Genomic DNA, 23,737 nt, shown 5'->3' on the forward strand with positions numbered 1-23,737 from the left:
AGTTATGTATATATCTGCATAACAAAATCATATGCATAATGCCATGCATATGCAAACAGATAGAACAAAAATGAAGCTACTTGTTTAAAATCACAGAAAACCAACTATATCTACAATAGGTAGTTCAAACTGGGATAAGCTTGCAGATGAAGTCCAACCCCTTTTCACAATCCCATCAATTATCAAAGGAATGGGACACAAAGATGATGCGAGCTCCTATATCTCACCAGCATTAATTAGGACTTCACTCAGTAATTAGCTATCTGAAAATAATTACCATGAAAATGTCTGATTAAAATCTCCATCAGTCTCAAAGTCAGGAGACTGAAAGAGAGACACGGGCATCAAATTAAGGCATGCTACTTTATTATTTTTTTTTTCTAACAACGTCCACCGCAGTTGTCCTCTCATTTTGTTTTAATTGAGTGGCAGATATGTGGGTAGTACCTCTGACTGGCTGCGAGATGCAGTGTTGCATTGGAGCAGTTGATTGAAAGTGACCTTGGTCTAATTACAATTGGTCTAATTATAATTCTCTGATTACATCCCTGCAGGAAATGTAAGAACGAGATGCTGCTGGTGGCCTTAGCTAATCACGTTAAGATATATTCTGAATGATTTCTGAATTGAATTGATTCTGATCAGATACATCGAAAAAACAACACACTATTGTGGCTGTGTTGAGTACAATTAGATTTAATTACTCTGTATGTGTTTTGGTAGTTTATGCTTTGTTTTGATTTTTTGTGTTTCAGTTTATTACAATACTATATTTTTCTTTTGGTCTGCCTTTTTTTTTTTTTTTTTTTTTAGAAAAAAATCCATCTCCATGTTTCCCTGTTTCTCTCCATCCCTCTCCTCTCCTTTTTGTTTGTCTCTCAGGCCTGAGGTCGCGCTGCCCTCCAGCTCCCTCCCAGGGAGCCAGGATGACATCATCACATCGCTGCCTCGTCCTCAAGAGTGCCTATTCATCACACCGATCATCATCACAAGCATCAGCAGCATCACCTGCATATGCACACAGGCACACACACACACACACACACCCACCCACTGTATGAAGATAAAAGGGGAAGTGAACCCCCACCAGTTCCACAGGATTGCAAGCTTAAAGGAAAAAGGGAGTAAACCACAGAGCCACACACGTAGGGGAGAGAGAGAAGATCCTGCTGGGGTAGGCAGAAACCCCTGACCTGTGCACTTCCAACAATACATCTCAATAAACCACTGTAGAGAATTCTGATGAGTCAGTCTACAGGCTCCAGAGGGGAAAACAACAACATAAAAAGCAGGAGAAGACCCCAGCGCACACATACACCTTGAAACTCAACGAGAGGAGAGCCACACTTCCTCTCAAACAGTCACCAGTTAATGTAAAACCTCAGGAGCTCTGGCACTGTTCACTGTATTCCATGTTTTAGTGGTGAATGGCTGGATCAACCCATGCCTTAATGTGCAGGAATAACAGCAGTGAAGTGGAGCCACATTGAGAAAACACAGCAATAAACAATGTTTCCACTACACAAGCCTCTGTCTTCCTGCCCAGTGTGCTCTGCAGCATAAATGTGCCCAACACAGTATGTGCTGCATTTTAGGGCTGCTGTAGTCAGAATACCAGTGGCTGGTAGAAACCCTAAGTTATGCACTGAGGTCTCTGTGCTCCATCCCAAACATCACAACAAGCATTCCACTAGAAAGAAAGAAATTAATGAACGTTGTCTCAACTTGATGATCTAAATAAGCAGAAAGTCTGTTATTTTTTATCACTGAAATATTAATACAATATTAAAAAAGCTATAATGTTTCTGTACAATCCTTAAATATAGCAAGTAGGAAGCAGGACAGAGATGCCGTTGCAGTGCTGTAGTTCAGTATATTTTTGGAAGATGGTAACCTGCCTCACAAAACCTTCAAGTCATCTTTCAACTGATTTGGGATTAATAATATTAAGTCCCAACATATTCATTATGGGATAAAAAAAATAATATAAATTAGTAGAATTCAATTTACAATCACAAACTTCAACCCCACCCATTGGGAAAAAAAAAATTAATTTGATCTTCAAGGTCATCTGCTTGTGCACCTCTGGTCACTCTTGGCAAAGCTGCTATTTTGAGATTGGACCACTTACACTTGAGCATCTGTGATTTCACAGGCTTTAAACCTGTGCAGAACATCAGGTTCTGTGTCAAACTGACATGACTCTCATGTGGAGGATCATGTTGACGAGAGCTGAATCTTAGGCTACAGCCCAGCAGTTTTTTTTTTTTTTTCGTTCTTTTTTTTGGCACTGGATTGTGCACTGTGAATTTGTCCCCCGTGGTCAGAGTTCAACCTTAGCATCCTTTAACATCCCGAGGCAACTGAGAGAACACTTTCAGCTCAAACCAAGTGAAATGTAGTGACTGCTGCGCCCTGCAACTTCTTCCTATCAAAATAAAATCCAGCTGAATTTCATCCAGCAAGACGTGAAGTTCTTTACACTATGAGTTAGACTCTGCTTTTCTATCAAAGCAAAAAATCTAACACAAGCCTGACCTACAACAGACTCTAACGCTTTGGGAAAAAAGCAGATGAAACAGTATCCCATAATTAGGAAGTAGACTTTGACATTTTTCGATTTCTTCATAATTTCCTGGTTAAGGATATTATAGGATTTATATGTCATATATTTATTCAATACTGCACACTGGCCTTGGTCTCCTTATAATATGGCACCTTCCAGCATAGATTTCTCAATTAGTCTGAGAGTGCCACAGAACCAGAAAGAGAAAGAAAAGCTTCATCGGTGCACACTCACATAGTCGTGGAAGGCCTTCGCCTCACTGGAGTGTTCACATGTGTCTCTTCTCTCTGGAGCTGCACAGTACAGGTCCCAGAAAACGCTACAAACACATCGAAAGAGAAATATTACAGCCAAACACATTGAAATAATATTAAAAAAAAAGATGGCTCATTACAGAGCCATGGTAACTTGGCATCAAGAAAATAGGTTTCTGTTATCAAAATTGGAATAGACGACTTCAAATGCAGTATCACAGTATGCAAACAGTTAACTGAGGATGGGCTGATGAGATAAAGACAAACACAGGAGGAGAGGTAATAACCATTTTATTCAGTCATGGCAGTGATGGAATGAACAAAAACAACAGTTAAAGCGAATGGATCCGGTATCATTTGCTGCAAAAAAAAAAAAAAAAAAAGACTCACCACCACCATGAGTGGAGGAACCCCGGAGGTTCTCCTAATGTGATGTTCTTCTCCCATCGAATCTTCACACACACACACACACACACACACACAAGAGAGAGAGAAAGAGAATGAGATGCTTCAGAAACATACCAAGTATAAAAACATGCCTGACATCTGAATTACCTGCTTTATAAGGTTAAAGAGGGTGCAAGGGAATTCTTATAACACATGCCATTAAGTAATTATGTTATGATTCTCGTGGATTCATAAGTGGATAAGTGGGTCTATGTGTGCCCTTCTATTCATGAGTATGTGAAAGTGTATGTGTATAAATGTTCATGTTTGCTTCCTCAGTCAGGAGGCGTATAGAGTATGAAGTCATAGACATGTATCAGCCTGAGGAGCCCAAACTATTGTACAACCTACGACACACCCTTCAGCCTCCTCCTCTGCTTTCACTGACAGATTCCTAGCCTGCTGTTTATTAGCTGCAGTGTTCTGTTGTTTTCTGCCTCGCTCCCTAATTGCTTACTTTCTTTCCTCCAAAAAAACAAAACAAAAACTGAACAAGAGTTGGAATCTCTGTTAAAAAAAGAAAAACAAAAAAGCTTTTGTATATTAATCAAAAAATGCCTAACAGCATTAGGGCTTATGGTTTACAAAATGCCTTTCTTGAAGGTGGGATAAAATACTTACTGCCATTAAAAGAGGTGAAACAGGGGCTGTGTTGGGCATGCATACCATACTACTACCATACTTTTAGGCATTTGTCTTGCAATATTAGAGTCATATTAGGCCAATACATTTGACTGCGTAATTCTTACAGTCAGCTTTTGGTAGAGAGCAAAAAAGTATTGATGAATTGACTCTTAGTAACTTTAACTTTCTATCTATCTATCTATCTATCTATCTATCTATCTATCTATCTATCTATCTATCTATCTATCTATCTATCTATATATATATATATATATATATATTTAGGGCCAGGTTGCAGGAGCAGGCAGCATAAAAAGAGAAACCCAGGCCTCCCGCTCCCCAGCCACCTCCTCCAGCGTATCTGGGGGAACACTGAGGCGTTCCCAGGACAGCCAAGAGATATAATTTCTGCAGTGTGTCCTGGGTCTACCCTGAGTCCTCCTCCCAGTAGGACATGCCTGGAACACCTCACCAAAGAGGCACCCAGGAAGCATCCTAGTCAAATGCCCGAGCCATCACGCCTGGCTCCCTTTGATGTGGAGGAGTAGCAGCTCTACTCTGAGGGAGTCCTGGTGCCATGTGTACTTATGTGCATCCTTATATTCGAACATGGTGTTCGTTATGGACAAACTGTGGTTTGAACAGAAGTCCAATAACAGAACACCAGTTCGGTTCCAATCAGGCAGGCCATTCCTCCCATGCCCCTCCAGGTCTCATTATCATTACCCACACGAGTGTTGAAGTCTCCCAGCAGGACAATGGAGTCACTGGATGGAGCAACCTCGAGCACCCCACCCAGCGATTCCAAGAAGGCTGAGTACTCTGAGTCATTTGGTGCATAAGCACAAAAAAACATTCAGGACCCCACCAGAGAGGTGATGTTCCATGTTGCAAAAGCCAGCCTCAATAGTCAGGGATCAGCCCGACTATTTGTACCAGACTCCTACGATGCCTCCTGCAGGTAGCAGGCCTACCGGAGTGCGGCCTTTGTCTCTTCTTTAGACTGTTCCTGGCTGGGACCCATGGGCTAAGATCCAGCCACCAGGAACTCTCCCTCGAACACCATCCCCAACCCTGGCTAAAGGGCGGGGCCCTGGTAACCCTATCCCGGGCAGGGTAAACTATTCACTTGATCTTTCTCTCATAAGGGTTTAATTAGGTATTCCAGAGGACACTTTTGTTAACAATAATCTTTTCTTTGTAAACTCAGAACCACCATCATCATAAATATGGAGCTAAAGAATAAATCGGTCTATGACAAGAGAAGCAAAAGAAAAGCATGAGACAAATTACACCGATTTGAATCTGATCACTGAGACAAATTTCTGATATTGGCCATGGCTCATTTCCGAGCAAATTAATTTCTCTTTTGGATCTTACAGTTATCTTAAGATATGATTATTTCAGACAAATCAGTGCACAGAGAGGAAAAAAAGAGCCTTTTAAGATCTTAAGATTTGCATCAGAAATACAGGAGCAAAATTTCTGAAATATGAAAAAAAAAGTCTGAAGACTCAGAAAAACTGGCTGAACAAAAAAAAAAAAAATTTTATTTTTTTATTTTTTAAATTTAATTTTCTCTGGGACAACAGGTCATTTCAAAGACCTGCAGTTATGAGGGCAGTGTGAAAGTGATCAATTGCAGCTGACTCTAAGGCAAATCAATCGTCATATACCGTGACGGAGCAGTTCGGAATACAGCAACTTCCCAGTTTAGGAAACGCATATATGGAGGTAAGTGGGTAGGATAGTTATTTAAGCTGAAACAGTCATTAACACCTTAGAGGCAGTTTATGCTCACCATTGTCAGCTTTGCAAATGGCCAAAAATGACATCACTGTTGGTGACATGCTGTGCATTTTTGTTGTTTTGTTGTCATTTTGGCCTGTTGTGCACAGCTCAGTTCTTGTAACCTGGCTCACGTATCATTTCGGTGATATACTGACACAGCAGCATAAGGCTTCCCAGATGGCACAGAGGGCGACTGCTGCAACAGTTGGAAAAGTGATTGCTTTGTCTTGCAGAGAGTCGAGCAAGTGTGAGTATAAATGGTTACGGGGATGTCTTCACATCACAGAACAACACGTCAATTACAATCGCAGCATTATTCAGAATCAGTGACATCACCCACAACAGCAATCACAGTAAAAAAAAAAAAAAAAGGCTCAGGAAAATACCTACAGAAAAAGTAGTTAGTGGTTGTAACTCCAGTCTTATGACTGAGTTTAGCCCCTAATGGGCTTTACTATTGATTGTGTGTGGTGACTAGGCTTGAGTTTGGAGTCCACTCCTTGGCTCTGGCCCTGTACGCACACACATGCTCACACATACACACACACACACACAGCTATAAAGTGTGAGTAGTAGTGAGACTTCTGCTATCAGACAATGACACAATTGTTTTGTCTGCGTCTGACTCCTCACACTGACCTCATGTTCATCTTTTTTTAATTTCCCTTCACTATTATGTTTAATATGAGTAAGAGAATAAGTTTATTACGCCACCTGCTCTAGTAGCAGTGTGAACAAGAGCTAGAATAACAGGAAAAACTGAATCACGGCGTGTTCGATCACACCGTCCTGACCTCAGCTGCAGATCAGACACAGCGATTTTTAGAAGGAATACCCCTCTTTGAAGTTTTTGGGAGGGTCAGGAATGGCCTCTGTTTGTTTGGCCCACATGCTTTTAGTCTAAGTTCACAGTTCCAGTAAATGCATCAGTTATATTGAAACATTATTGGCAGCCGGCAATTTCCATTTACACCACAACAAAGAAGGATTTACTTTCTCAAAGTGGCACAAATGGTATGAAGAAAATGGAGAATGAGCATGACATTTGTCGTTTCTCACATTTAATTGGCTGTAGCTTAGACCAAACAAGATTACAGACAGTTCAGGTCAGGACACTTTCTTGTATTCCCACTTCATCTGGAAAGCTTGGAAAAAAAAAAGCACCGAATGTGCCCGCATATCCCGTCTTCCTGTGGTCTGCATTCCCAGGAGGTTCTTTCATTTACCTTCCCCATGCTGCAGAAAGATCCCTTTAGTGTGATTAGTGGCAGATGTAGGCAATGTGTTGCAGGGGAGTAGTTTTCTTTTTACCCCTACACTCAATAAATTTGAACCTTTTTATTTGTCCTGTCTTGTCTTGTCTTTAAGGTTTCAAGGAATTTTTTGGTTTTGTTGGAGTGATAAATTTAGCTTGAGAAATTTGCGTGGTTTCTTCTTTCCTCTTCTTCTAAGCTTGTCTGCTTGTGATTTGATATTTATGTTAAGTTATCCGTGTCTGATTTGTGAATTGCCACTCTGGGCTCTTGCTCCATGGGCCTGAGGGTGCACTGTGAACTGATGGGGATGATAAAACATGGCCTTAAAGCCATATTACAGCCCACAGTTCCAGCAAGAGCTACACTTTTTGCAAAATGTTTATGCATACGTGTGCATGCAAACGGTACAAAAGCGGCTGTGTTTATACTTGTTGCCCTCCTAGCATTCCCACACTTGAATATGACACCGCCTATCTTCTTCATCTGCGGAAGAGAGAGCAAGTGATATGGTAGAGAGGAAAGGGTGTCTGCAAGAAACTGAGGTGTAGGTACATATGCACACGTGCGCGAACACACACTAAGAGTGATGAGAATCAGTGCCAGCTGATGATGTAACCTTTTCCATCCCCCCTGCTTTGTTCTCCTCTTCCTCTGGCCGATGTACAACAAGCCTCTAGCTACTGTCTCCTACATTGCAATTTACCGTCATTTACAGCAAAGCACAATCATCAGCTGACCTCGTTTTCACCTCATCGCCTTTTCACCTCTGCAGAATTAAAGTAAGGACAAGCGCGGGGAGACGAGTGGGGAGACAGATGAGCAAGAGAGCAGGAAGATTACAATAAAAATGGACGAGAATGAGATAGGAGGAGACGGACAAACACAAAGCTGCCGAGCGGATCAGACAATGATGTCAGTCCAAGACGTCAGCTCCAGCCTAAGCATCATAAGTCTTCCCGCGCGCCGGCTCCAGTCCCACTAAACGCAACACTAATGTTAAAAAGCTTGTTGTCTCAGCACTGTGAGGCCAGGCTAATTCAATTAGCTGCTACACTTACTCGACATATTATATGAGGGTCAGACCATCCTTCCAAGTGGACACATAAAGTACATGGCCTGCACTCCGGCACAAACACATAAAGCATTTTTGTGACTTACCTCTGAGAGAAAGGTCTGTGCTGACTTCTGTGCTCCTACATGCAGCAGGTATTCGTACACATAAAGAGCCAGCCTGCACAAAGAAAGAAAACAGCAGGGCAAAAGATGACTCGAGGCAAATGGATATATGGTAAGTAAGCAAGGAGACAAAAATTAGAGCAACAACTAAGCACTTCAAAATCCCGACAGATTGAAATACAAAACTTTTTTTTTTTTTTTAATCAGTTTTTAAGATAAACCCATACATAATAAGAAACTGAACCTATAGCTGCCTAAAAGAAAAATGAATTCCTAGGCATGGATACAATTTGCCAAGCAGCCAAGTAGCACTAGAATGCAGCATGTAGAGATGTGTGAAAACTGTTTATTACGATTCCCATGAGAAACACAAAGACAGACTAACTTAGGAGCAATATTCCTGCCCCTAATTGCCAACAGACGGGACAAACATTAAAAACATTTGAAATTCAGCTAAAATATAAGTTAAATGTCTGAAGAGAAAACAAAACAGTGATAATAGTAGGCCTGGTGGGACCACACTGACAAATACCTCACCTTAATGCCTTGGGCTCTCCATAGGCTTCCTCCCATGGCTTTGATCACAGTAAGAATTAATTACAGGCTTGATTTGTTAATCAATTCTCCTCCCTGTGAGCCTCTCCTGGTACTAACAGCAACTTAGCAAACGGAGGACAGGGTAATCTACTGGTCTATAAATACAAGGTAAAAATTGATCTACAGGGGATCAACAGCAGATCTTGCTGACTCCTAACGGCACTGTGTAGATTTAGAGATTTAGACAGTGTAACAACAGAAATTAACTCTACAGGGATATGAATATGATCAGTGTATTTAGCTGTATTAGGAAAAATAAATATTCTGTTTGTACACTCTGTTAAATGGGCTTAGTGTGTGTTGATATAGCAATTTATTATTAAAATGTTGTTATACTGTATATGGCTTCAATTAAATGACTAATCTGTTGATTATTTCTCAATTAATCAATTTATCACGGTCTGTACAATGTTGGAGAACTGTAAACATTTCTATCAGAATTTTTCAAAGCTTATTAGTGAAATAGTTCTCCATGCTTTCTCAAGGTCTTTCCAGGTTTTTCTTTGGACATTAGCTGTTTTTTTCACTCATTTTCAGTCCAGTCCTTGTACCTGACCTTTTTCATCTGAAGCTTTTTCTTTTGGGTACATTTTTCAGAAACCTAATACAGACCTGTGAATCATTCAAGCATAAAAATGCACCTAACTCATGGGATGAACAAGTGTTGTGTCTGCACATAACAGTTTAGAAAAGAACCCATTTTAAATCTTTAGGTATTGTTACCAGCAGCCTGTTGCAAAAAACACATAATTTCTTCCAGTTTCTTTAGTTGAATCTATGAAAAATGCCCAAAATAACAGTTTGATAGTATTTTTGCAGCAACAAGGTGATTCCCAAAGAACTATTAGTTGAAAACTTGGTATATCTTTGGCATCCTGTGAAGAATATCCTTAAAAATTAAAAGATACCACACAGTGGAATGCTATGAGTCATTGATTGGCCTCCTCAGAGTCCAAACCCAGCCCAGGGAATGGAACAAAAGGCAGCCAAAGAAGAGCTTTGAATGTCCTTCAAACTGCCTGGAGAACTATTCCTGAAGACTACTTAAAGAAATGACAAAGAAAGCTGTGCTGAAGAATAAAGGTGGACATACCAAATATTGACTTTCAAGCTGTTTTTGTTTTAAATACTATATTTTCATGTCTGTTTACCAATTTTAATTAACTATTGCACCTATTTCCCATTTTTTCTGCCAAAATATAAAGAAATGAGGGGTGGCGCAAGACTTGCACAGTACTCTACAGCAGTCTGTTTTATATGATGAAAGAAGATTCAAACCAATCTTAACATGATGTAGAACAAGCTTCGACATTGAGCTTGGCATGTCTGTGTATGTTAGTGGGTTTAACTTTTGAAAGGCATGAATGATGGTCACATTGGGACAGCAGCTGTCCTAGACACCCCCCCCCCCCAAAAAAAAAAAACAAAAAAAAAAAACTGTAAGGTGCTACCAGCTTGTTGTAGCTGATCCAGACTCTTACACTGAAGTAAAAATAAACTCCCCAGACAGCGCTGTCTGCCTGTCTGAAGATGATGGACTGCACACCTTCTGCTATGCACACAGGTACTCTGTCTGCCCCCCCCCCGCCTCTCCTTCATTTCCATCTTTCCTCATCACTTTCATCCCCAGACTACCTTGCTCCTCCTCCCCCTCCCTCAGTGCCTTTTCTGTCTTGCTTTTGCGCCCCCCCCCACACACTTTTTTTTTAAGAGTCCATGTTTGTTTAACGATGAAAGGATGAGGAGCGAACCTCTTTCTGTCTATCCTTCCATCCTCTATCCACCTCTTCTTCTCACCCCCACCCCGTGGCCCGGCTGTAATGTGTGACCAAGGAGATAGAGACAGAACGTTTCACAGGGACAAGGTTAACAGAACAATGAGAGGCTTGACAAAACTCTTGACACCTCGACAACTGAACATGAATAAAAGATGTGCCCTTTTTTTTTTTTCCAAGGCACAATCCCGAACATTTCTAGGAACGAACTTGCTCCGTAACTCTGTTTCTGCTTCGTTTCCTGTCAGCCTGTCTAAATCTGTCACTTCCCTCCTGTGAACCCCACCGCCAGCCACTGCAGCATCAGTATACAACTATTTATTAATACTGACAGATCTCATGTATCTGCAGTGAATACATTCCCAAGCGATGATGACAACCTGATGGGCTGCATGAATGAATTTGTTGTGTCAGTGGGAATAAATAAAGAAAATGCAAGCGTGTCCTCAGCATGCACCAGCCGGTTTTCAAGTCAGCTATCTATTACCACACTAAATACAGCCTCGCACGGTAGCTGCCTCAGATAAAGACTTAAAGGTTTAACCTATGATTGATTTCACTGCAAGCTCCGAGCTGTGACCTTTGGTCCTAATAGAGAGACAGAATCGAAGGAAGTGAGGAAACCCAGGAAAGGTGGATAAAAGAGGGCAACAGTGGCAAAGGTGATGCAGTGAGAAAGAAAGAAAGAAAGAAAGAAAGAAAAAGAAAAAGAAAGAAAGAAAGAAAGAAAGAAAGAAAGAAAGAAAGAAAGAAAAGAAAGAAAGTGAAACTACAGATCCATAGGCAAATACAAGTTTTGGAGAGAAGATGAAAAAAAAGGAAGATTTGATTCATTTCTCTCCTTAAATATTTGGGTTTAAAGGTATCAATGGTTGGAAAATACACCCATAACACCAACTTGCCTCCACTCTTGTCTCACCCTCCTCCTGAGCACACATCAACAGGCGGAGTTCAAATAGACTGACAGCAGACACCAAAGCAGCAAAAAGGGGGACTTTGTTAGCATTCGATATCTCTTGAACTTCAAAACTCGCAACTACTAATTTTCCCCAAGACGAGTGATAGGCTTTGAAAACGCTAAACCCCTTCATGCTGCTGTCTCATTGTTCACTTACCACTTGGTTCAGCGGAGCCTCCCGCTAGATTAAAAAACACCCAGCTATGTGGAACTAGACAGAACGAGGGAGTCCAAACACTGAGCGGGCGATAAGGTTTGAGGATTAGAGGATGGGGGGACTGTTCAAGGTTAAGAATCCTCTAAATCTGACACATTAAAATGAAAACATTACAATGACTCTCCTGTCAAGTTAAATAAACTGTCACTTTATGTCATATCTGCAGGCAATGGTGCTCAAATTGAGGCAGCCAGTGCTTTTTGAAATGGTTTCTGACTCCATATTAGTCTCTTCATTCTGAAGTTTGAGGCGTTTGCCCTTGCTGACGGACATACATTTTTTTTTTTTTTAATTTCTTACCTGCCTACTATGGCAATTTCTGTTGTAAATATGAACCACTTTACATTAATCAAAGCTGCAGCTAGAATGATTAGAGTGCTCAGGCCCCTCCCGCTTTGCTTCCTCTCCATACCTAATATTGTGTGTAAGTGTGTGCACAAATGCACTTCTGGGTGTGTTTTGTGACACGGTGGTGGTTCTAGTGGAGAAGGTATAGACAGAGCAGAGGGGTGAACTTTAAGGTCTACAAGTGACCCATTTATCCTTCAAATTCAAGTGGTTCTGTCTTCTCTGAGTCACATCTAATTAAATTCATATTTCAAGCTGAACCTCATCTCAGCCCCTCTCGCAAATCTACAAGACCAGACAGCTGCAGCAAGCTCAAACAGTCAGAGACTGAGCTTAGCTTAATGAAGGCAGCAGGCAGAAACAGTGACCAGCTTCTACGCTGCCTTGTTACAGAGCCGCCGTTGCTGTTACTGAGCTGTTGAACAGAGAGGAGATCAGGGGAGAGGAGAGCTATCTCGGCGCTCAACCACAACCTCAGCTTAAAGCGAAGACATGAACCTTTTTTTTTTTTTTTTCTCCAGGATCAGCATTTAGGAGACCAACAGATCACTGCTAATCATTACTTGCCATGGCGATCAAAGTCTGGCAGAGCTTCAAATCACAACAGGCAATGGCTTCAGTGATCGGATTTGCCTATTATAGATTAGCTCCAGAATATTCACCCTTGTTAAAGATGAAAATGGAAAAGCGATTATACTTCTGATCTGAATCGACACGTTAAGTGGACATATATCCAGGACTCGATACTATGCTGACATAGTCTAATTACATAATTGACCAGGAAAATCAAATTAAATGTTATATAAGTGAAAAGGGAAGCAATCAAATCCTTACTGCCAGTAAACATGCTATCCTCATTACTGATTTTTTAGCAGTCTGTATTATGAAAACTACATTATTATGAAAACTGCTGGGGGCTGGTCACGTTTTCATTCTGTAATTCTATTCTTTTTTTTCATTTTTTTTTTGTTAAGTAAGATATTCACACATGGCTGTCAGACAATGGTGGCTTTTGGTAACATTTACGTGTTCAATAAGTGCAAAAGAGAAATCAAGACAAAAACAAACTATAAAACTAGCACAAAAAAAAAAAAAAGACAACTACCAAGGTAAACCATCATCCTCTGAACAGACACATTACAAACCTTCGAAATGTTTGATGTGTGCATTTTTTCGTCAATCATATGTCGGCTCTCTAAATTGGCACTCAGTCATCAAACCTTTGAGAACCCCTGATTTAAATGGATGGAGAGAGAGAGAGGCATAACTGCAATTTCAATCACCACCACGACCACCACCACATAAAAACTGCATGTACAGAATAATCAAATCTGATATAACACAAAAATACTCAAAATAACCCCCCCCCCCCCCCCCCCCCCCCACACACACACACACAGGGCTTTTTCATTCCCATGCACAATGTTTTACAACACCCACACACTTGTATCAGTGCAAAACATGATTGGCTTGGTATTCACCAGTTCAGCTGTTATAAAGCAGATTGATTGGCTTTCACAGTATTTCCCCACAGACTTCTATTATAACTTCCTCAGCTTTACTGTCTCTCCCTTTTCACATTCAGTTTCGGTCAAATTAAAAAGGCTTTTGTATTAACCCTGTATTGTTTAGGTGTAAACACAAAATTCAAAATATTTTCAAAAATATTTTCCATTTAGTTCATATTCTAAATTTGGGAGCCATGTTGAGCTTAAAGTCAGAGTTTCTTCTTCTCTTGCTAAATCACTGGTCAGGAGCAGTTTATGTTCAGTTTCATTTCAAAATTGTCTGGAAGCGCCACATTTCCACTGATTGTTTTATTTACATCATGTTTACGAGCAATGCAGATTCTCTGCTGGCGGTAGATGTTTTCTCTGTTATATCACCATTTTCATCATCATCTAAAAACATCTCTGATTGGAGTAAGCGGCATTCATAGGGATCATGTGCAGATGAACAGTCACATGATGCGTGAAACACCTCTTTTTATTTGAGCGCGCACAGAGCCTGAAGCAGAAAGGCCACAGAACAGGAAACACCGATAACCGCCATTGTGGTTCCTGTTATCTCCGACTGGAGTTTAGGGTTTTGTCAAGCCAGAGAGCACAAAGAAAGCCTGACTGTGTTGAACTTCCTTTGTAGTAAACCCCTCTGGAGTCATGCTTCTGGCCACCTGGTAAATGTAAATCTATTTAGCTCCTTTTTATCTTAAGCAAACTCCTGTGGGAAATACCTGAATCTTTAACAGTTCAATTGCAATTGTGTAATTATGTTTGCACGCCAACTAGTAACTTTGTCTGCTGTTGCTTTGTGCTTGGCAGGCAAGCATTTATTTCAATATTTTCAATCGCTAACCTGAGTTTTTTGCACCTTCTCCCACCAGATTTCCTAGCAGTCTCACTCACTTCCAGCCTTTTTTTCTTGCCAGCTTTGCTGCTCCCTATTGAATTTCTACATTTTGCTGTACAACCCCAATTCCAAAAATGTTGGGATGCTGTATAAAATGTAAATTAAAACAGAATGAAATGATTTGCAAATTTCTTAAATACATATTTTATTCACAATAGAACACAGAAAACATATCAAATGTTTTAACTCAAACATTTTACTATTTCATGAAAAATATTAGCTCAGTTTTTCAATTTGATGCCAGCAACACGTAGTTGGGACGGGGGCAACAAAATTAAGTGGTAATAAAACGAAACAGCTGGAGGAACATTTTACAACTAATTAGGTTAATTGGCAACAGGTCAGTAGCATAATTGGGTTTAACAAAAGCATCTTAGAGAGGCAGAGTTTCTCAGAGTTAATGATGAGCAGAGGTTCACAATCTGCAAAAAAAAAAAAAAAAAAAAAACTGTGTCTAGAAACTGTGGGATAATTTCTGAATAATGTTCCTCAAAGTAAAATTGTGAAGACTTTGAATATATCATCAGCTACAGTGCATAATATCATCAAAAGATTCTGAGAAGCTGGAGAAATCTCGGTGGACAAAGGACAAGCTTGAAAATCAATACTGGATGCCCATGATCTTCAGGCCCTCAGGCTGAAACAGGAATGATTCTGTCATGGAAATCACTGCATGGGCTCAGGAACACTTCTAGAAACTACCTGTGAACACAGTTCACTGTGCCATCCACAAATGCAGGTTAGATCCAGAAACACCACCGACTTCTCTTGGCCAAAGCTCTTTTTTAATGGACTGAGGAAAAATGGAAAACTGTGTGGTCAAAAATTTGAATGCTGTGTCCAGGGACAATCTAGCTTGTTATCAGTGCTTGGATCAAAAACCTACAACTCCTGGTCCGGGGTGAAAAGTATATACAGGTTTTACAGCAACATGTGCTCCCATCTAGATGATGTCTTTTCCAGGTCTTGCATATTTCAGGAAGACAATGTTAATCCAGACATACTGCAGCTATTAAAAACAGCAGAGTCCTCTATCAGACAAGAAAGGGATCAACATTCCTCTCCCAAAAGTCCAACAACTGGTGTCCTCACTTCCCAGGCATTTACAGACTTTTTATTAAAAGAATAGAAGATGATAAACATGTCCCTGTCCAAACTCTTTTGAGATGTGTTGCTGCCATCAAATTTAAAATGACCTTATTTTTTTTCTTAAAATTGTACATACATCTGATATGCTTTCTGTGTTCTATTGTGAATAGAATGTGGATTTCTGAGATTTGCAAATGATTGCATTCTGTTTTTATTTACATTTTGCACAGCATCCCAACATTTTTGGAATTGGAGTTGGACTCTACTTTTGCCCCCAGTTTTGTAGTTACCTTTTTCTGATACTAACCAACAATAAAAGAGATGCTTTAATACATTCCTGGGGGCAAACACATGACTTTTAGACTTTGTCTGATGGGTATAATTTATCACATGTAAGTGCTTGAGAAAATGAATGGATGGAATCTTCCATCACAATCAGACTGATGTTGCCTGACACTAAAACAACTGGACATGGTAATAAATGCTGAACATCTCACTACAAGTCCTAAAACTGGAGTATTATAGCTTAATGACAATCACTAAGTACCCTTTTTAGGGCTCCTTAAGGAGCTCATTTATAGAAAATGTTGTTAGATTTATACTTGAACTCAGTCCCCTCAAATGAAGGTTTAATGAGGGACATTCATGGACCGAAAGAGAGAAGGAAACTTTTTGGGAAAACGAGCTCATGCACAAATCCCCGTTCCCACAGTCATTATCTTCCAATAAGGCAAAACCAACCACGATTACTTCATCTAATTTTTCACATTACGTGTATTAGAAACACTCTGGATCCAACAATTAAGTAACACCTTTAACTATTAATTCCTGTCACATTGTTCAAAAAATGTATCCAACGTTTACTACAGGTTTGGACACATATACTGTAGGTAGGACATAACCTGAAATACTGCAGAAACAGCTGGAAAATTACTCACAGTCAGTCATTCAGAAAAAAATATTTTCACATCAGTGTAAGTAGCCATTGCACACGGTTTTATGCTTAAGTCTTCAGAAGATCAAAATTCATTGGAAGTAAATCTTTTAATTGAGGCCTCGGCTTTTCAACCTTAGTTGAATGAGGGTCAAACTCTGCGTTGCTCTAGCATCTGCACTAGGTCTGGAAATATTGTTAAATGTTATTAAAAGTTTTTTTAATGTAACGACTGCCTGACATGCCTAAAAATAGTGATAAAATAAATGTATGTGTGTGTGTGTGTGTGTGTGTGTGTGTGTGTGTGTGTGTCTAAATGAGAGAAAATTATTGAAATTCAGTGCAGTGATTTAACAGTTATGTCTTTTGAGGAACGGTTGGAGATTAGAGGCTCTGAATGGTGCCAACCAGGGATTAACTCGCAACTTGTCTTAACGAATTGGTCAAAGAAAGGTTGAACACGTGATCAGTACTCCAAACATGTGTTCAATACACAGTTGCTCCTGTATTAAAGAACTATAAGAAAATATATCTTATTTACATATTATGGTAAAACTCATTTCTTATGTCCAATGAATAAAGGAAAATAAGAACAAAAAAAATAAAAAAATAAAAATCACAGATGGAACCATATCCTTCTCTCCTTGTCCAGGATGGAGGAAAATTACAGACGAAAATTGAGAGGAAGAAAGTAATGGTGTGACAGGAGTATAACAGAGCAAGATGAAAGGTTTAGGTGACAAGAAGAGAGAGAAGAAGGGGGATTAGAGAGACGGGGAAAAAAAGGCAGATGGGAGGATGAAGGTGATGGGTGCTAGCGGATGAGCCCCAAGATGAATCCTCCTGAGATCTGTAAACTTTCATATTCTAATGTTGAGGATTCGCACTGAGCAGTGTCTCAGTTAGTCAAGCACCCCGCTGTGACCTCCTTCTGCAAATTAACACAAAACCTCGCAATGAAAAAAAAGTCTACAAGCTAAAGTAGAACTGATTCCTACCATTTTTTGAAGAGAAAAAGCAAATGACTACATGCTGTGCTAAAATCGTAACATACAGGATGGACTGGAAGCTACATAAGCATAGCATGCCTTGGAGTATGCACTGGATTTCATTATATTTTTATAAATGCATTTTAATGAGTTCTGTGAAGAAGTAATAACAATGGAAAAGTAATCCTATTGAACTAAGTCACAGACAGGAAGTTACACACTGTAATTATCTCCTGGATATGCTTACCTACCAAAAAAAACCCACTAAATTAGCATCTTAAATCTCTGCTGTGTGTTCACAGCAAAGAATCATTTTAGTAAAAGTGACACAGTGAAGTAGAGCTGTAGTGCCTCTGAAGCACTTTGCTTTCAAGTGAACGTACACAAAATAATAATGCAATGAAAGCAAAGAAGAATGTGACTCCTCCAAAATTCCTCATCGATAAAATAGCAGTAACACTTCACTGTGAATCAGACCTACAGTACATTGCAGCGTGGTGAAAGTCATAATGTATACAGCCTCATTCTGAATGAGGTGCTTTTACTTGTGTGATGTTAATTAAAAAATAAAAACCTGTCACCAAGCGCCTTCCAGTCAGTTTCACTGAGGATGTACTTTTGCGATCCTCTGCAGCTTGATGGGTGATTTTTTTTTTTTTTAAGACTTTTGCCATGTTATATAATTTTGCAGTGTATGTGACTGATGCAACACAGACAGTGACAGCAGTAATCACAAGTGCAGAGGCAGCTACCCTGTATAAACCTGAGCCATTTTACAATTAGTCACATGCAAATGCTTGATTAGAGAGCGGTCATCATGACCATCATCACAGGCTTTAAATATAGGTACAAAACAAGCACATGGTTGCTTTCTTACTAACTGACTCCCAGAAATTTTGAGGCAGACACTGATATCAGCATTTCCTATAATAAATATAATAAATAATCATGACACTCCTATATTTGCTTTAAAAAAAAAACCCACCCAGCCACCTAAAGACTTATTGTTAACGATGCTTTTTCTTTATATCCTTGAGGCATCCTCTGATATCACACCTCACCACAGAGCGCTGGGCTGCAATGGCAACACAAATCACAGACACCGACCGGCCTCTGAGTTAGAGGTATGATCATCAGCACTATCATCTCCGTCATGCTATGAGATCTGTCTCTCCAATCAAGCACTGGCAGCTCGGGCTCCTGACGAATCTGGCGAGAACAGAGAGGGACCCCGCCATAAAAGAGAGCGCAGCGATCAAGCTGCTGCCCCTGCTGAGGACAGCCCTGTGTGTGACAGCCAAACACTTTCCCTGATTAATCAAGCCTAGCAGCGGGGCTTTATGTGCCATTAAGAGCCCTGCTAAATGACTTCACTTCATTCATTAAAGTGGAGCATCCTCTGCGGGTAGAGCAGCTCCGCTTGCCAGACAGACAGACAAGTGAACGCTTGGAGAGAGATGGTGGTGGGGCAGCAATGAGGGTGGTAGGGGCACAGAGGCAAGATAAACAACGACAAATATAGACCCATTACAATGCTGAATAATTCATCTTATAGCCAGAGCTTCAGGAAAACAACAGAGGGAAGAAAAAACAAAAAAAAACAAGAGTCCAAACAACCATGGGGCTTATGGTGCCTTTATACACTAAAGAACATCATCAAAACAGGGCTATTTATGCACACACCTTGTCTGGGAAAGGTACTACCCTGGATCATAGCCAAATCACTTTAAATGGAAAATCAGGTTCCAGTAGACTTATTCCTAATGCATTTTCATTAAAGGTAAAGTTTTAATGAATCTGTGCAGGGGAGTTCGACAACTAGGTGTGAGTAAATGAATTGTCTAAAGTGTTGTACGCTGCATACAGTACATGTTAATATAAGCTATTCTCTGAGTGGAAATTCACACAGTAAAGACAGTCTGAAAAGTCAGAAAATTCCAGAAAGAAAGAGAGAGATTATAGAAGGGAGAGAAAATGATGCACCCCGATAGCACTGAGAGTGGACAAAGATTGGTAATTTACCAGTCAAAAGAGAGATGAAGATGGAGGGATGGAGAGAAAGATAAATAGATAAAGATTAGCAGCAACAGGAGATCCAGGGGGCAGAGAGGAAGAGAGAGACAAATGAGAGAAGAAGAAGAGGGAGGCTGAAAGAGAAAGAGAGATGGAGAGAGACTGAGAGAGAGCGAGTAAATGATTAATGAAAGGAGCTGTGAGGAGAGGTCAGGATTGAGCAGAAGAGGAGCGATGCTGCAGCCAGTGAGGAAAACCGAAAAGGACAACATTATGAACAGCCGTGCTGCTGTCGCTCACCGCAACTCGGGATTTGTAAAAGAGGAACTAAATGTGACTCAAAAGAACTTGAGAATAGGGACTGAATTTCCTGAATTTAATTTGCTAAATAAGGCAGTTCTTCTTCTTTTCATTTTTAAAGACAGATACTAATTAGCTATTATGCCTTTGAGTGGCTTTGTATTGCTATTTATTCAAAAGATCGTCACGGCAAAACAAAATGAAAACTTGCATTGTGGACAAGACTGTGTTACTGCAGAGAGGAAAACTTTCATCGCTGAGTTGATTTATTACTTGACAAAACTGTTCAAAGACTTTCATTAGACCCTTTAACTTCTTGCAACATCTTAGTCAAATACATGCCTTAAATTAATCCCCAACCGGCAGCGTGCTGTGGCTCTATCGCGGGTGCTCGCTGATGCATTTCTAATTGGCATTTTTGCTGATGGTCACAAGTTAAATCTATATTCTCCATTACCCTTCCACCGTATCCCCTGGGATCTCTCTAATGGCTCAGAGCACTTGAATAGAGATATTTGTATAAAGTATATTCTCTCTGATGCCAACTCGTCTCAGCGCAGACTTCAGCTGCAGGTTTGGTGTGTAGCTGAGGGTTGGGTGGAGCAGGGAAAAAGTTCACTACATCTTTGAAGATTAACAAAACGCGTGTTATAATCCAGCGTGAAAACAGCCCGGGGAGAGACACTTGTAGTAAAATAAACTGTGTTATCTGCTCGTATACCGTGTTTTGTCTACACTGAGATGGTCTCACATGCTGCTTTGCAGAGCAAATGTTTGTCATAGCCTTTATCCCTCTCACTTTCACAACACATAGTGAAACCCCTAGTGAAGTTTTGGCTGGGCGACAATCCTGAATGCTCGATCTGCGGCTTGGCACCCCCCCCCCAAAAAAAAAACAAACAAACAAACAAACAAACAAACAAACAAAAAACAAAACAAAAAAAACAAAACTCTGCATCCCAAACTGGTTGAGCTGAATGAAAGTAGCAGTGACAGGCTGACCAGTAATGCAATTTTGCAATTAGTTCTTAGAAACACTAAGATGAAGGGGTGAACAGTTCAGGCAATGAAGGTGAAAAATTTTTATGACTGTAAATAAGAAAGCAGTTTTTACTCAAAACTTGCTCCAGCAAAGATGAGAAATCGCCAAAGGTGAGATATCATGCGTTACAGTCAAAAGAATGAAGCTCATATCCTGACTGGGAGGAAGAGTCCTGCATTCTTTGGCTCACCTCAGTGTAGACTCTGTGTTTACCTTTCATTAACTAGAAATCCCAGAATCCTCTCCTCCCACTCCACACCCTTGGGATACTCCAGTACAAGGTGAAAATAAATGCTGTAAAATTGCTGCTCGAACAACAAATATTAAAAAGCAAAGCCTAGTATGTTTGAGTTATAAATTATTTAATAAATACTGAGGAAAAACAACCTTAACTTTTAGCTTCCTGGTTGAATTCTAATTAAAGGCCACTCTACAATATATGTGCTGTAATAATAAATGCTCATCAGAGCCCAGTTTTATTAACATATCTCTAAAAGCCCTAAAATATTACATTTGGAAAAGCTGACAAATTTCATAGTTTGGTAACCTGTCGACTACAGTGCACTACAATCCAATAAAATGGGCTATGACAAATGAAAGAATAATGTCAGCTCATGAAATTAAGCTAAGCTACAGGCAGAAACTGATAAAAGCCAGCTAATCAAGATACTCTAACCACAATTCAGCTGCAGTTGTGAATCCCCACCCTGTGCTCTAAGGACAGAACACACTGTGTCCTCAAAAGGCTACACCCATACGCAGTTATGATCACATGAAAAATAGCTGAGAGACAGAACACCGGTCTAACCAAAGAGAAGGAAAACGTCGCGCTAGAGCTGCAATTAAGACTGGAACAGAAATTTAAAAAGGGAAGCATTGCTCCCTGCCGTATACAAGCACAATCAGACAAAGTGAAACAGCTCTTGTTCTGTCAGCAGTGCAGAGACTCTACTGTATCACAGAGCAGACAACAATGCCCAGGGCTGAGATAACAGGAAATGCCAGCTTATCAGAGAGGGGAGAAAACAGAGCGAGATGGTGAGAGAGCGTGATGAGTAAGCTCACTGTTTACCAACAGTGTAAGTGAGCAAAAATTCTGTTATGTCCTTCATGTGAAAATCTGTCATTTACACATAAGTTTCAGCCAGTAAGGTTTTTTTTTCCCCCCTCCTGCAACTGTAATTTGTTTGCAGAACATGTAAAGTGGATAAATCAAATAATAGGGTAGGCAAATCCATCACTTTCTTAATTTGAGTTCCATTTCATTGGCTTTGATTTGTTCAGATTGAGTCACCTCTCGTGGGGAGTTTGTTTAATTTCACAGCTGAAAGAACACCAATGATTTTTAGGAGAGTTTTCCTTGTTCAACTTTCTCTACAAGCTATTACAGTAAATCTTGAATGCAATACAGCCATAAACCCCGGAATATTAAACTGCTGTTTACAGGAAGAACTTTGATGGCGACACTTAGTGATCATACACAGTTAATCACTGCATTCTTTTAAAGTCTGTTTTCAGAGTTTATTGGGAAGAAGAGAGTTAAAGCAACATTATGCAAGAATGAATAGGAAATCACTTTTACACCACAATTGCAAATACAGCTTATATGGCACGAGAGAGGGCTGGTGGTTGCATATAGGCAACTGAGCAGTTGAACAAGTGGACAAATTCATCCTCATTATTCGATTAGCAGGGCCAAAGTTATGGTTTTACTACCCCTGCTTTATGCCTTCATTTTGCCAACCAGACAGAGGTTAAAAACACACCACACCTAGAATAAAGGTGGATCTTTTAAAACTGAATGTAGCATTTGTTTTAACAATACATTACGGTGTTAAAAGAGCAACAGAGCAGTGCATATTCAATATTAATATCTGCCTTTTCTCTTTAAGGAAATATAGTTTTTTTTTACTCCAAATAATATTGTAAGAGCATATTCAAGAAGCTAGTAAAAAAATTTTTTAAGTTTTTTTAAAAGTAAAACGATAGGAGTGATCTTATTTTGCCCCATAGTGATAGTTAGTCCTAACACAATGAATATATAACTTTTTTTCATATCAAACTGTTTTGTTTCCTGGTGGACGTCCACTGTTCAGGCATTTAGTTGCGCATACATGCAATCACTGCTGTGCACAGTCTGAGACACTTCAGTTGTTGACCACATACAGTATTTTTTCTCTTTCTTTCTTTTACACACACACACACACACACACACACACACACACACACACACACACACACACACACACACACACACACACACACACACACACACACAGGTGTTGAGGTATTTACCTACTGCCATTACCGGTCATACGGCAGTATGCAGGACCTGGAATGCGATGGCGTGGGACACGCTCCTCCCTTGCTAACTCCACACATCGTCCAGTGGCACACAATCTTTGTTCAGCTCACACAATACAGCATTCCACAATCAACGGCAATTAAAAACAGAGGGAGAAGGAGATGACTGGGAGGACTGCACCACTCTAATCTTACAGGATTTGAATTCCTGTCTACGGGGCTCTAATAGGCCTCTGTTCTTCTGAACAACAAAGCTTCAAGATGAGATTGAAAAAAAGCTGCTACAGATGAAGGCAATCTGAAGCAATTTGAGGAGAAATGTGAAGCTATTAAGGCCTGCATGGAGGCTCTGGAGGAAGTATAAATAAATGACTAACCATTCAGGGGAATGTTGTTCTGAAACACAAGGCTATAAAAATTTTCAGAAAATGTATGCACCAAAATGTCTGCATATTAGTATTATTAAATAAACACACATGCACACACACAAAGAAAAAAAACAAAACATACATTTTGTATATAATTTTTGCAGTGAGTTTGTGTCTAGTGCAGGATCAGACTTGGTGAGTCCTGCTGCAGCCCTCTTGCCCACCTGGCCTCATTCTTTTATCCTTCCTGCTCCTCAATGGTAGAAATTGGCATCAAGTA

The 23,737-nt window shown here is 40.1% G+C and overlaps 1 protein-coding gene across 1 annotated transcript in view; it reads right to left on the bottom strand.

Annotated features, from left to right (window-relative positions):
* The window catches only part of ssbp2a (single stranded DNA binding protein 2a), a 58,988-nt gene that overhangs the window by 27,800 nt on the left and 7,451 nt on the right, over window positions 1-23,737 (bottom strand). The window contains exons 2-4 of the mRNA XM_030737427.1: window positions 8,097-8,169; window positions 3,211-3,272; window positions 2,801-2,885 (exon numbers count right to left, since the gene is read on the bottom strand). Coding sequence (XP_030593287.1) covers window positions 2,801-2,885; window positions 3,211-3,272; window positions 8,097-8,169 — 220 coding nt within the window. The remainder of the gene's footprint in view (window positions 1-2,800; window positions 2,886-3,210; window positions 3,273-8,096; window positions 8,170-23,737) is intronic.

The sequence above is a fragment of the Archocentrus centrarchus genome, chromosome 9 (assembly GCF_007364275.1).
Source record: "Archocentrus centrarchus isolate MPI-CPG fArcCen1 chromosome 9, fArcCen1, whole genome shotgun sequence".
NCBI lineage: Eukaryota > Metazoa > Chordata > Actinopteri > Cichliformes > Cichlidae > Archocentrus > Archocentrus centrarchus.